The 14873-nt window shown below is 40.7% G+C and overlaps 3 protein-coding genes across 7 annotated transcripts in view; 2 read left to right on the forward strand and 1 right to left on the reverse strand.

Moving 5' to 3' along the window:
- clpxb (caseinolytic mitochondrial matrix peptidase chaperone subunit Xb) overlaps positions 1-3829 on the forward strand; it is a 14726-nt gene extending 10897 nt beyond the window's left edge. For both annotated transcript variants that reach the window (XM_046037256.1, XM_046037257.1), the window contains 5 exons: positions 604-768; positions 869-1168; positions 1783-1875; positions 2296-2402; positions 2539-3829. In XM_046037256.1, coding sequence (XP_045893212.1) covers positions 604-768; positions 869-1168; positions 1783-1875; positions 2296-2402; positions 2539-2629 — 756 coding nt within the window. In that variant the 3' untranslated portion in view covers positions 2630-3829. The remainder of the gene's footprint in view (positions 1-603; positions 769-868; positions 1169-1782; positions 1876-2295; positions 2403-2538) is intronic.
- Positions 3830-4801: 972 nt separating this feature from the next.
- LOC123961690 (ubiquitin-associated protein 1-like) lies at positions 4802-8259 on the forward strand. The gene is made up of 5 exons (XM_046037280.1): positions 4802-4924; positions 5669-6325; positions 6430-6600; positions 7031-7132; positions 7220-8259. The coding sequence occupies exons 1-5, from the start codon at positions 4802-4804 to the stop codon at positions 7352-7354; spliced, it is 1188 nt and encodes a 395-aa protein (XP_045893236.1). The 3' UTR covers positions 7355-8259.
- On the reverse strand, positions 7578-13528 carry LOC123961681 (protein regulator of cytokinesis 1-like). Of its 4 annotated transcripts, none has more exons than XM_046037259.1 (14): positions 13369-13528; positions 12742-12874; positions 12528-12650; positions 12206-12439; positions 11956-12126; positions 11678-11827; positions 11424-11571; positions 11185-11321; positions 10997-11092; positions 10229-10375; positions 10015-10125; positions 9805-9912; positions 8957-9130; positions 7578-8113 (listed from the first exon to the last, which is right to left on the reverse strand). In XM_046037259.1, exons 1-14 carry the CDS (start codon positions 13377-13379, stop codon positions 8042-8044), a joined length of 1815 nt encoding a protein of 604 aa, XP_045893215.1. In that variant the 5' UTR covers positions 13380-13528; the 3' UTR covers positions 7578-8041. The 4 variants fall into 4 exon arrangements, with proteins under 4 accessions (XP_045893215.1, XP_045893216.1, XP_045893214.1 ...); XM_046037260.1 differs by lacking the exon at positions 13369-13528 and adding an exon at positions 13162-13304 and having other exon boundaries at positions 9024-9130; XM_046037258.1 differs by lacking the exon at positions 13369-13528 and adding an exon at positions 13162-13303.
- Positions 13529-14873: the final 1345 nt, after the last annotated feature.

Here is a 14873-nt window from a genome sequence, read left to right on the forward strand (position 1 = left end):
GAAGAAGCACATCAAGGTTCTGGAGTGGCCTAGCCAGTCTCCAGACCTGAATCCAATTGAAAATCTTTGGAGGGAGCTTAAAATTAGAGTTGCCAGGCGACAACCTCGGAACCTGAATGATTTGGAGGCTGTCTGCAGGGAGTAGTGGGCCAACATCCCTGCCGAAATGTGCACAAACCTTGTCACCAACTATAAAAACCGTTTGACATCTGTGCTGGCCAATAATGGCTTTTCTACAAAATATTAACATGCTGTTTGTCCAGGGGGTCAAATACTTGTTTTTCCTCATCAGATGGTTATCAATTTTTATAAATTCATATGATGTGATTTTCTGGAATTTTCTTTGGGATTCTGTCTTTCACTGTTAGAATGTACATATGATTAAAATTGTAGATCGTTGCATTCTTTGTAAGTGGGCAAACCTGCAAAATCAGCAAGGGGTCAAATACTTATTTCCCCCACTGTATTTACTGAAACTGGTTTCCTGGTGGGTGTGTGTGTGCCCCCCCCCCCCCCCTCCCCATTGTGAGTCCTTCCCTTCCCATATATTGGTTGACCTAGACTTCAGTTATTGACTTTTTCTCCCCTTCTCCTCTGTGTCAGGGGTTGCTAAAACTCCTGGAGGGCACAGTCGTCAATGTTCCTGAGAAAAACTCCAGGAAACTGAGAGGAGAAACGGTGCAGGTAGACACAACAAACATCCTGTTTGTTGCATCCGGTGCCTTCAACGGACTCGACAGAATCATTAGCAGAAGAAAGAATGAAAAGGTAAATTTAACGCAGCACATGTGTACCAACTGTTTGCAGACAATCAGCCTGATAATCGTTCCTGCCTCTAACTTAATCCTTATGTTTCACGGCTCTTCAGTATTTGGGTTTTGGAACTCCCTCCAACCTGGGAAAGGGGCGGCGGGCAGCGGCTGCCGCAGACTTGGCCAACACCAGCGGTGAGACAGACACTGTGGCAGAGATAGAGGAGAAGGACAGGCTGCTGAAGCATGTCGAGGCCAGGGACCTGATCGAGTTTGGAATGATCCCAGAGTTTGTTGGCCGTCTTCCTGTGGTCGTTCCTCTGCACAGCCTGGATGAAGAAACGTTAGTCCGTATATTGACTGAACCCCGCAACGCTGTGGTTCCCCAGTACCAGGCTCTGTTCAGCATGGATAAAGTAAGGGCTATGTTATAGCAGCTACTACGGTACAAAGTTAAGCAGAGTTCAAAGTGGCAACAGCACTGTGTTTTAAAAAAACAACAACGCATAGCCTCCCCCCGCATTCATTTGAATTTGACCACTGGGTTTGCTCAGTAGAGTTCCAACCACATGCTTCTGACAAAAGTCAAACCTAGCTCAGCTGTTGCCACAACGCAATGCAGTGTCAGTCAGTCACCTGCTCATCCTGGTAGATTACTTTGTAATGTGAACTGTATTTCTGTTTACCTTGAAATTGTTACGACAAAAGATAAAATGGTTGCCCCGGGATAACTTTCCAGAGTTGTCAAATCTTGTATTACAGTATTATAAACCACAGTGCAGTGTTTGTCTTCTAAAAAGCCTTCAAACTCATAGATCTACTATTTAAACTGTCACTCCTAGGATAATAGTTTGTGTCACTGGTACCTGAAACAACACGCCCCCACCAAACCTTCCACCACCCTTGTTCTTGTATCAGATCTACAGGAAAATAACTTGCTTGTGAAACATGTATTTCCGTGTCTATTTGTTAATACCTGTACGACTGAATATCTACAATTGAAATTCATCTGAAATGTTTTTTGTTTCAGTGTGAACTCAATGTGAATCAAGATGCTTTGAAGGCCATAGCCAGGATGGCTTTGGAGAGAAAAACTGGTGCTCGTGGGCTCAGATCCATTATGGTATGTGAGAGAGAGAGAGAGAGAGAGAGAGAGAGATAAAAAAACGGTCTTAAACTTATACTTTTTGTAACATTGATATAACGCAATAATTAAGGTTAGGCTGACTGTATTGCTCAGCTGGTAGGGTGTCAGACTTAAAGACACCACATTATTGGGGGCTGCATTGGCTCAGTCTGTTGGGACTGCTTTAGGAACTGGTGGGTCGCCGGATCGAGTCCGGTCCATTGCTGAAGTAGCCCCTGAGCAAGGTCCTGAACCCCTAACTGCTCCTGGGCGCTACATGATGGCAGCCCACTGCTCCTGATTAGGATAGGTTAAATGGAGAGAACATAATGCCCCTTCTCCCTCCCTTTTAAAGAATTTCGACTCAGGGATCAATAAAGGATTCTGATTCTGAAAATTGTTTCTTTTTTTTAATAGGAAAAGCTCCTTCTAGAGCCCATGTTTGAGGTGCCGCACTCTGACATCATGGCTGTTGAGCTGGACAAAGATGTTGTCCAAGGAAAATCGCAACCCAGATATATCCGGTCAGTATCTCTCTGCTCACAGGACAGTGTTACATGTATGTGTCATTTTAGAGATCCGATTCCTTAAGCCCAGCACGCAGAGTCTCCAGTGTTGTGTGGTCTGAAACCTGAACTGGAGTTTCCATTTGAATTTCAGAGCGCCAACCAAGGAGTCAGCAGAGGAGGAATACGACTCGGGCATCGAGGAGGAGAACTGGCCTCGGCAGGCAGACGCTGCTAAAAACTGAACCTCATGTCACTCATTTCACCTAAAGACAGTCTCTAAAATCATTAGATTACTATGAACCTTTGGATACCAACTCTGGGTTCTATTATAGCCCCTGGCAAACAAGCTCTGCACGTTGTATTAGAGGAATTGAAGTCTGCTGGTTCTCACTGAGTGCTTTCATGATGAACAAGTTAAGAGACAACCTTCAGTCCCATGCATCAGATATTAACTCTAGTGGTGCATTTGCAGGGTGGACATATAAAATATTTCAATCTCTGGGGGTTGTTCACATTTTATCTATATAAAGATAATGCAATTTTATTCATGAAAGGATTTGTAGCTAGTTAATTTGTTTTCTTTTTGTGGTGATGGGCTGTCATGGCAAGGGAAGCAAATAAAAATGATGGGATCATACTGTACATGTGGGGTGCTGAGAAAGTGATGTTACCATGTCAAGCCTTATATCATAAGGGCATAATATTCCATGAGAACATCAGTATTTTGATGTTTTTACCACCATTGTAATAATGGTGTTCATAGTAACAATGGGCTGTAAATGTTGAGCTACACTGCTTAGGTAGCATTTGTAAGCAGTCTGAATGACATGACCTCTAATTAGGAAACACATTTTGGCGTGTAACGCACCAGCACACTTAACAGAGCAGGTGACAAATAATGGTGACCTTTTTAAACAGCCAGAATGGTTATTTTTCAGTGTTTTGCTTCCTCTTTTAGCCCACTCTTTAGGGAATGTATATGTGTTTATTTACAGACCTCTGTATCACAGGACTGTCTCGTGAAGCAGGATTAGAAGGATAGCCAGGTAGCTTTGAAGTGTTAATAAAATAATCTGATGTTTTGTTTTGGAGTAGCTGTCGTCCAATATATACATGAAATCTTATCATATCCTAATCAAATTCAAGCTTCATTGTCCAGATTTAAATCATTACCAGATAATCTCTCTCTGTTGGCTGGATGCCGTTCTAAACCTGCTTTGTCAGACATCCATCAGGACAACACAGGTACTTTCTTTGTGTGTGCCCCATTGTTGGAAACTCTCCTCACATTTTAGTGATTTAATATCCAGTTACTAAATGGTTCTTTAATACACCTGTCTGTAATCAAGCCTCCACCTAAATGCTCTTTGACTGAACCACGCTGCTGTACTCTTTAAAATGCTGTTTGTGCTATAAAATGAGATTAAACTAGATCTGTTCTCCTTTTGCTTTAAGTTTCCTTTTCTTTCAGTTAAGTTTCAAAACTGCTTTTCTCTGTTTTCAGAGGTCTGTTACAGAAACTGTAACCCCCCCCCCAGTTTGTGAATTTTAAATTAATTGTGATTGTTTAAAATATATAAATAAAATGTATATCTCTGTACAGAATTGTAATTGTTCTTTACTTTTATACTTGTCTGCAGGCCAGAACATACACTTCAATTGATTCCCAAGTCAGTGTTACTCAGTGTTTCTGAGACTATCTCAATGCATAACAAATCAGTGAAACAGAAAATGAATGCAATAGACATCACGGTGTTGTTCCACACTGTACTGTCACCTTTATGTAATCTGCTAATCACTGGAAAGTATTATGCTGTTCTTTGTTTCCAAATACCTCAGCATTTCCATAATCCCCCTTCCAGTTCCAAAAGTCCACATTGAAAGTCACACTGTCTGAAATGTGACTTAGAAATATAAATGGAAAAGCTGCAGTCAACTAAAAGATTGAGGGGAAATGATAATACATTGTATATTATAAATGTAATAATAGTATTGTATTAATAGAAATAAAAAATATAGAAGTATCAATTGTTAGTGCATTTTTTAATACTTAGTATTACTCCGGTATATATGTAAATTCATATTTAAGTACTGTAATATTCAAATGAATTAGTACTATCCCTCTGCAGGAAGGTTTACAACAGGTGACTGGGGTATTATTGGTAAACAACTCCTCAGGTGATGTCAGAGGCTTAGTGATGAAGAGGTTTATCACATACGATGATGTCTGTGCGTCATTTACTCCAAACACCTGTCAATACCTCAGAGAGCTGTGGGCGTAAGAGAGAATACCTGACAAAAGTAAGTGTTCATGCAATTGCAATGAAGGTCTGATTCTATAACTTAAAACTCTCTATTGTCAAAACTCTGTGATTGTTCTGATGCAGGTTATTTGCTGGTGCGATTTGGTCAACATGAACACTCTGGAGGATGTCCCATTTCAGACCCTACTGGGACCACTGGAGGAGGAAGTGCAGCCCGTGACAGCTCCAGACATCACTATACCAAACTGCCACCGGATACTACAAGACACTGAGGTCACACATACAAGTGAACATTCACTTTTTTTTCAAGTTGAATGTCTTTCCGGGATCAATTCACTCGCAGCGGTCTGTTTTTTAATCAGTGGCTTTTAGATGTTACAGGTTCTCACGCAATTTCTGTTCAATACCTGATTCTTCTCCTAGAATCAATTAAATTGTTGGGAAATTGTAGTACGTGAGTCCAATAGGTCCACTTTCATTATAAAATATATATACTTAAAAACAACGCAAATTTCATCACCAAGTTGGTTATTTTGACGTTGCAGTGAAGATAATCAAGATGCATGTTTAGGGGTTTTATTTAAATATTTTATTCTGATTGGAATGAAAGTGTTTGGGGGTTTCACTGAACAGTTTACATAGATCTTTGTGTGTGTGTGTGTGTGTGTGTGTGTGTGTGTGTCAGGTCACTACTTTTTCTTTTCCTTTTGTGATAAACTTGCATTTCATTGTTGATACATCCTCCTATGCGTTTTTGATGTGAGACATGTTGGAATGTAACAGTAGGAAAAGAACAGCTGCAAATAATAGAATTAATACAATTAATAATGGCTGAATTCCATTTAACTGTTTCAGTTCCAGGGTCCTGCTATTGTGCATGCTGGCTCACTGGGGTACTTGAATATAACGGAGCCATTGTTAATGTTGTCAGTAACACCTGTGCTTTCCCTGCAATGACAAGTCAAAGTCTCTGCCGTGTAAAAGGTTTGTTGCTGAATTTTTTAATTTTTAATGTAGTATGGATTCAACCTGGAGAAATGGATTTTAACTGGGCAGCAGCCAGTCCATCAAGCCCCATCCTGCCCCCCCTACTGGCTGATGTTCAGCAGCCCTCAGGAGAGTCGCAGGACAAATCGCAGGAGCAGCGACACGTGGACCCCGAGCCCTCGACCCCGCAGTTACAGCCTGAACTCTGCAGACATTCGCTGGCCGCACCATCGCACTGTCAAGTTCCTCATATCTGACTCTGAGGATGAAGATGGTTACAACGAGGATAATGAAGGCTCCTCCACTGAAGACGCATGTCACCCTATCAAGAGCAGAGAGCGGCCCCGGAGCGCTGCACCCAGAGACCCACTCGCCAGAGTCAAAGACATGCACCTTGGTCCTTCCACTCACCCCTGTAAGCCTGACTCACCTCTGAGCCTCAGAGCCCACAGAGGCTCTTCTCTGAAAGACTGCAGACAACCACTGCAAGCACTGGAGCAGCACAGGTCACAGCAGGCCAGCCCCGTACCTCAAGGGCAGAAGAACAGCAAAAAGAGGCAGCGGTCACTGGGCTCCGTGGGCAGAAAGTACTCCCAAAACACACCACCTGCTCGCCCCTCTCCATGCAGGTTGCAGACGCAGCGACCCTCCTCTGCAGGGCCTGTCGTTAAAAACCGCAGGCAGAAGGTTATTTCTTTTCTGTCTTTGATAACAATTTTTATCCCACTCTTATCCACTTACTTTTTTTTATCATAACACACTATTTTTGTGTGTTCTTCCCCTGTCATCAGACCCTGAGGACTAGTGGCTCTCCTGGGGTTTTCTTTGATTCAGCAGCAGAGTTGTTGTCGGCACTCAGCCAGGAGGAGAGGGAGCTACTTGAAACCATCACAGAGAGGGGCTACCCTTTACGCACAGCTATTCTGGCTCTGCAGAAGACAGGCTATCACAGCCCAGAAAAGGTAGGTACCACTTTGGTTTGGTGGAAGTTATAATCTTTATTGGTTTATAAACCCTGATAATGCTTAAATAAAATACTTTTGAGTTGCCTTCATTAACTACAGGCTTGATAACCAATTATAAATTTCAAACACATTATTAAAAAGCTATTAAACCTTCAATTCAAAATGTTTGTAATTAATCAGTGGTTCAGGTCAAATAGTGGGAGAACTCCTTCCTGATCACAGGCTAAAAAGATAAGTAAATATACCAGCAAAATGATTCTTCCATTTATGTGGGCTCACAAGTAGGCAAGTCATATTAATGCAATTACAACAGCTTATTAGGGACCTGTCTACCACCAGTGTTCATGCATAAATAATTAAAACCCTTTATATATACACTTAACTGGCATGAATACATTTCTAATTATTTTTTTTATCATTTCTTCAGATCCTGAAATACCTGGTGGCCAGTGACCGTCTGTGTGAGCTGGGTTATGATGAAGCACAGGTGGAGGAGGCCTTGGAGATGTTTCAGAACTGTGAGAGCAAGGTGATTCTCGCTCATCACAGTTTACCACAGCCATATGTTATCATAAACCTAAATGTGTATTATTACTTACTTTAAATTCTATTTCAGGCTGCTGAGTTCCTGCGTCTCCTGACTCAGTTTAATGAGATGGGCTTCAAGCAAAGTGCAATCAAAGAAGTACTGCTTGTTCATGAAAATCACCGCGAGAGGGCTCTGGAAGAACTCATGGCACACATGGCTTAAACAGAGCAGCCTCTAATTTCTAGTCTACATGGAGAAGGGATTATTTTTACAACTACAATACGTGAAATGTACTCAAGATACAGTATGTGGTCAATATGGAATACTTAACAGATACTGCCTTCTAACTTGGACAAAAGCTTTGTAACTAAACCATAAAAAGGGCTGAAAGAAAACATTCAGGTATAAATCAAAATTACACAAGATAACAAATAGGTAGACTTAATAAGGATGAACGTTTTTTTAAAACGTTTATTTACAGCTGGATTTAAAAAAAAAAAAAGCACTCAATATTTAGTTTCTGAAGAGCAAATTCAGCTGTCATTCCAGCTGGAGGAAGAAAAGCATGGTGCACTGGCTTACTGCTACAGTACTAAAACAATGTAGTGCTCTAGATATGGTTAATGCTTAAATTTAAAGGCTATACACCCAAAAGGAAAATGTCAATAAAAAGCCACAACAGCCTTGCTACAAATATGAAATACCAGAAAATACAGCAGAGAAAATTGCTCCAGCAGTAACCCTGAAAGAAAGTCTTATGAAAACAGGATCGATGGAGACTCAAAATGTTCAGACAGATTTAAATATTTACATTTTTTGTAATGAGATTACAATAAAGTTCCCTGTTGTCCATGAAAACATCAAACTACCGCTGAGCTGGAAGACTTCCAGCACAGCTGCTTTAACTCATCACTGTTGACTGACGGTGGAGTTCAGCATTCCTGACTTCACAGTCGATTTAGAAGCCTTTGAGAGGTCCCTCTGTAAAGAAAAGTCCAAGTTCACCGTCAGCATCTTTCACATTTTAATAACAAAGTCAAATGATTGAATATACAAGTTTATGTTTGTGGGTTCACACAGTGTTAGAATGTGACATGGTAATATGAAATGCTAGTGCATGTTCATTTAGGAAAATATCTGTCATGTAAAGTGGTGAAATGATATATATTGAGTCTTTGGTATTTCAGGGGTTTTTAAAAGATATACAGGCAGATTCACCATTTTCTCATTAGCTACTGCAATTACTTCAATAAAAGAGAATCTGGTATGTGTATTCATTTTGTGTATGTATAGTCTATCACTACGTAAAGTTTGATGTTCATTTCATTCCATTCACTGAATTAAAAAATATTTTAATTATTAAAATTCATTCTGTTAATTATGCAGTCTTGGCAGAGGTATGCACATTGCGGTTTGATGTTTACCTAAACTATAGCCAACACAACACCAAAATTATGGCTTTTTAATTTTGTGGGAGTTTTGTCTGCTGAGTACAAGAATATACAGTGTCTGTAGCAACAAAGATGAAATGTTCAAAAGTAAAAAGTATTCCTTCAGATTAAAAGAAAAAAAGAAAACATTTCTAGGATTTACAAGTCCAGGTCAAACAGGTGTTAACCCAAATACGGTTTTAGTTCGACAGTGATGGTGGTTAAATGGCAAGCCATAGATTTTACTGGGCCAACTACATCATCCTACCTTTAATAGAATACTGCTTTTAGTGGTACGTGATGTAATCCAGGAGAATATAGTTCTTTCCTTTAGTAGATTGTACTTAAGTGGACTTTTTATAGTCAGGGGCTAAACATGTAAAACCGCATTTACCGCAAATTCCGAATAGGAGCCAGCAATTGAGCTAAAGGTGAAGGTGTGATCTTGAGTATCCTGAGACCTTAGCGTGCCACTTGGAGTATTTCTATTAAGATGGGAGATGTTTTCCTTGTTTCGGTCTACTGCACGGGGAGTCTTTCCATGTCCAGGGGTTCGCAGGCCAAGACCCTACAACAAGACCAACTAGAATGATATTGTGTTTTTTGCCAGCTTTTTTATTTTACTTCATTACAGTCTATAAGATTATAATGGTAGTAGAAAAACAAACAAAAAAAAAATACCACACACACACACTTTATGAAAAACTAGCACCACTCATTCTCAGTACACTCCTGCAAAGCTAGTGAGTAAAATACAGGCATACAGCATCACTGCAAAGTATTACAAGAGCAGCTTTTGGTAGAATTTTCCAATGCTTCATTTATGCTGTTTCTTACCACTGCATGACATGCAGATACACTGACAAACTGACTATACTGTCACCTTGATGACTGAATAGTGTTACAGGGGCTTTCATTAACAGTCAGGCTTTACGTGTGCTTGACTGTGCGAAATTTACATACAAGAAGCGTCTTGGAACACAATATACTGTATATTTATCTATCTTCTTTTGATCAAGATATTTGCGCTCCATTGAGTATATTGTTTATCTTCTCTACATTGATCGATCACAAGGTCTGCACCATATTTGGGACAGATTTTGTACTCAATTGTTGACAAGTAATTCATTCAAGAGTGTTTAAGTGCCCTGACAAAGCAAGTTAAACAAAAATGGAGACATTACACCTTGTCTAACCTTATTACCATAAATAGTGGACTCAGAAGGAAGACAGTGAGCGTACCTTGCTGGCCGACAGGGGTGGTTTCTGAATGGAGGACTGGCACATGGTTCCACTGAGGCCTGAACTAAGGAAACTGGTAGGAGTGGAGATGGTGGAGGTGCCATTGAGCTAAGTGGACAGAGGAAAGAGGCGGGTCAACTTCACTCACCCAGGCAGTCCGTATCGCTGCACATGCAACAACAATCTAATAATACCGCAGCAACATCTTACCTTTCTAACTTTTCCAGGTGTGGGAGTCCCTGCTAGCCGCCTTTTAGATGGTGTTCTCATTGCAGTTCCATATAACATGTCCTCCTGTGTCTGTTTAGTTTTCTTCAGTTGCTATTTCAAAACACACACACACACACACACACAATGATTTAGTCATATTGACAACATGTTCATCAGAGAGAAATTTAAGACTAAAATCAAATGAACAACATACCCTTTCCAGTTTCTCTCTCTCCTTTTCAGTGTGGTGGTGATCCCACTGCTGTTGCACATACTCAAGGAATTTCTGTCCATTGACCAGGAATTCCTTGCCATGCTCCTCCTCCCAAACATCAATTTGGGCCTTCAGACTCTTTTCCAGCTGGAACAAACAGGAAACACTCGTTTTTAACCTCGTTGCCATGATGTTAAAATTTAATGTTGAGGGTGGATTGTCAGTGCATATTAAATGAAAAGTCCAGTTTCTAAAATGCCCTTCCTATGTCAATAACTGGTACATAGCAATAGACTGGGAAAATAAATCTCCATCTGTTGGACAAAACTGGCTATAAACAAACTACCTCTCAGCTGTTTTCCCGTTTCCACTCTTCTCATGGTTTGCATAATGGCCTGGCCGTTTAGTCCACACTCCTACACAGGAAGTTGATGACTTTCCACTGTCAAATATCTCTGCCCAAAGAGGAAGTAAACTAACTGGTGCTACCTATACTTAGTATTTCCCCTTAACAAATTTAATAAATCATTGTTATCCCATATTGTTTTATGTAGAAGAACAGTAAATAAGTTGAAAAAGGTTAAATAATTAAATTTTCACAGCATCAGTACAGCCTTGTTTTATTCAGTGTCCATGGAAATGACAAACCGCAATATTTGGCACCGTTTTCTTTTTGTATCCCCACCAACAGCTTATTATGAGCTGAAAGCTGCTTCAATAGCATTCCTGACAGAACATGTCAATAATCACTTTTAAACATGTCCTCACCTTAGGCAAACTTTTCTGCAGGTCAGTTCTCTGCTTCTCTTCCTTCAGGAGGTTCCCACCTCTGTTGTTGAACCTTGAAGGGTCATTGGCCTTTTTCTGAGATGGAAAAGTTCATACATCCACACGTTACCACAACAAGAAGTTTGTTTTAAATGCTTCCCCACTTAATTCACGAGGATAGTACTTACGTCAAGTTCCAAGTACAAGGTCCAGTTCTCCTGCCATTTTGTGACTCCCTCAAAGAGTTCTTTATGGTCCTCATAATACTTCTTCAGGGTCCTTTCTTCAGCTTCATGCAGGTTGAGAAGCTCTTCAGTGAAATCATCTGGGGAAAGAAAACAAGCACTGAGACCCACACGCCCTCCATGATGATCAACCGCATATAATCAGTGTAAGGGTTTTTTCAATATACACAACAGATATTCACCATCATGATATGGAACAAAACTTTGTTGCTGCTCTTGGCTGTAGAAGCACTTCTCCCAGAGAAGTGCTATCTCAGCTCTGATGGCCTCAATGACACTTTTCATGCTCTGCATTTTCAGCACCTGTAGACGCTGGACCTCAGCCTGGAGCTGACAGACAGAATGCACAAAATTTGGAGGTATTTGATGAAACAACACCGTACTGCATTGTCTGAAATCACTTATTCATGTAAATGAACACAACGTAATTTCTTACTGCCTCAATGTTTCTCTTCTTTGACATGACCATATGCTCAGAGAGGGCTTCTCTCTCCTCTTGGGGAATCTGAAGTCTTTCCCACAGCTCCTGGATCTTAGTGCGGAAAGCTGAACAATGGAGCTCATTCTCAGCCTTGCGTTCTTTTAACTGTAAGGAGGCATAAAAGTAAAAATATATGTATAATAATAAATCAATTACAATATAATACAGTGTTGTGGACTGTTAATCATTGTGTCAGATTAACAAACATCTAGATGCAAGTATCACAAAATCACCTGACTAAGGAGTAGTTTAAGAGCAGCAATGTTGTCATTTGACAGACAAAATGCCTCCTCATCCTCACACATCACATCCATCTCAAAACTGGTCTCTGGGTTCTGCTCCAGATCATCCATGCATACAATGATCTCCTTTTTGATGCTCATGAATTCATCATGACGGTGTTCCTGGAAAAGACAACACAGGTTACAACCCTAATAAGAAAAAGCAAGTAGGTAATAAAGAAAATCAGAAAGTCTGTAACACCTTCTCTTTGGTCAGATTATCCAGGTAGGCACGGTATGTCTCTAGTTGCTGCAGTGACGGGATGGAGTCCTGGTCGATGCAAAATGGGGTAGTGCACATAATATCGCAGAGCTCACGGTCTTTGCCAGTGAGGTCCTTGAGCTCTTGCATTCTCTGCTTCTTGTGTTCCTTCATCACCTCTAGACGTGTGCGGCAATTCTTCTCCATCTGCAACATGGTGCAGCCCTCCTCCTCCTTCAGAAAAATCCAGAAAGTTAGTCCAAACATGTTAGCATTTTTTCCCCAGAGAGGATGCACCACATATTTCTAAACAAGACTCTACCTCAAACGGGGGCAGATGGAGTTCACTGCACAATTGATTAAGTTCCTTCAGACAGGCCTGTATGCTTTTCACTAATCTCTTCTTGAGCTCCTCTTCTTCAGCAATCATTAGGTCCAGCAAACCCTGCAGGGGAACCAAAAAATGTGTCAGTTTGTTAGCTCTGCAAGGTCAACAACTACACTTTGAATCAATTAAATAATAACGTGGGACTCACTTTGATGTGCTTGTGAACATCATTGGTTCGCTGTAGTCGCTGTTCCTCTGGAATCCCGATTTCTTCCCAAATATCCTGCAACTTGAACAGTGCTCTGTTGAGGTAGGCAACAGACTCTGCTGCGTGGACTTCACTGAAAGAAAAGCAATGGTTTGAGTGGGTCAGTGTTCTGGGGTTTAAATACACCGGTTTTAAACAAGTCAGACCGGCCCAGTATTAACGTTAAGTTACCCCAGGTAGCAGACACTGTTTTAGCAGATAGCTAACATTAACGTTAGATGCTGCAATCCCACCACTGACCAAGCTAACGTTAGCTAGCTTCCCGACGTTGTCCTGTACATTAAGTTAACTTATTTTTAACGTTAAATAATTCCGTTACCAGTTCGTGAGTAGCATGTGGTTAATAGAAAATGTAATTACCATTCAAAATTACTCATTGCAGCATCCACAGACGGTTACTCCGTCCTAACGTGACACAAGCTGTGTGCGTCTGCTCGCAGTAAAGCTAAGTTAGCTTTATCTAAAATCAACAGGCTAAGCAGGAAGTACGATTGCTAATTGGATATACCACTTCTACCGTAAATAATTAACGCTCCAATTATTAAAAAAAAATGTTAGGTTACTAACCTCACTCTCATGTTGCCACCGAAGACAGCTTAAATGTGTAGAAAACACTCTTCCTGAACGCAAAACGACCTTTCAATTTAAAAAACTGATTAACATTGGTGTGGCTGTGGTTGTTATCCGGCTGTCCGTTGTCGTTTGTCGACTCGACGGCGTTTGAAATTTTCAGCAAAAGAACATCTGCGCTCTGATTGGCTGGTTAAAGTGACATCACAGGACGCTGTTCTAGGGGCGGGACTTAAAAGGTTACTACACAAATGTGTTTTTGCATCTGTTTTTCTTTTCCACTGTGTATATTCACTTTTTGGACTCGTATGAACGACTATATAACGTGTCAAAGTAAAAGCGATGTTAATATTGAATGTATAAATGTCTTTGCATATCATAATCAGAATCAGCTTTATTGCCAGGTATGTGTTCACATAAGAGGAATTTGACTCAGGATTATTATATACATGTCAGAGATGGATGAGATATACAGGTACAGATACACATACATGCCTACATGTACACAGTGCGATGGAGCATAGTGCAAAGGATGCTGGAATAAATAAGTATAATGTGCATGTGTTATGTACTTTGAGGTAGGTGGATTTGGTATACAGTATATACAATATAACAATATGAACAGTATGAACACAGGAATTGTTCCTGACACCTTGAGTCAGAAGTCAGCTGTTCATCAGAGTGATGGCTTGTGGGAAGAAACTGTTCCTGAGGTTGTTGGTTCTGGCATACAGTGCTCAGTAGCGCCTGCCAGAGGGGAGAAGCTGGAACAGGTTGTGTCCGGGGTGAGGAAACGGGCAGGTCCTGAATGGAGGGCAGGTTGGCACTGATGATTTTTTTCTCTATTCCTGACAGTCCGTTGCAGTCTGCTTCTGTCCTTTTTGGTGGCAGATCCAAACCAGACGGTGATGGATGTGCAGGGGATGATGGCTGTGTAAAAGTGGACCAGGAGCTCCTTAGGCAGGTTGAGCTTCTTGAGCTGGTGCAGGAAGTACATCCTCTGCTGGGCCATCTTGATGATGGTGACAGGGTTGGGCTTGCACTTCAGGTCCTGGGATATAGTGGATCCCAGAAACCTGAGGGATTCCACAGTAGACACAGGGCTGTGTCTTTCGAACATAATATATTTCGAACATACTAAATGTAATTAGAATCAGAACAGAAAGAGCTTTATTGCCAAGTAGTGTTTTTACACATACAAGGAATTTGATTGGGTGATGAGGTGCTACACGTAGACAAACATACAGTTGACATAAATAAATGTAGAAATATATAAATATGGAATAAACAAATGCAAGTTATAAAAGAATAATAAGAGAATAGAGAAAAATAATACAACTACTTGCAGAGGAAAGACGTGTTGCAACGGAAGAGAGTATTGTGTACATAAATAAAATTTGAGAATATAAAAATATACAACAACAAAGATTAAACAATTAACAACAAATATACGCAGTGTGCCAGGTTTGTGTGTACTATGAAATGGGGGGGGGGGGGGGGCT

Source organism: Micropterus dolomieu, linkage group LG22 (genome assembly GCF_021292245.1).
Source record: "Micropterus dolomieu isolate WLL.071019.BEF.003 ecotype Adirondacks linkage group LG22, ASM2129224v1, whole genome shotgun sequence".
NCBI classification, from domain to species: Eukaryota; Metazoa; Chordata; class Actinopteri; order Centrarchiformes; family Centrarchidae; genus Micropterus; species Micropterus dolomieu.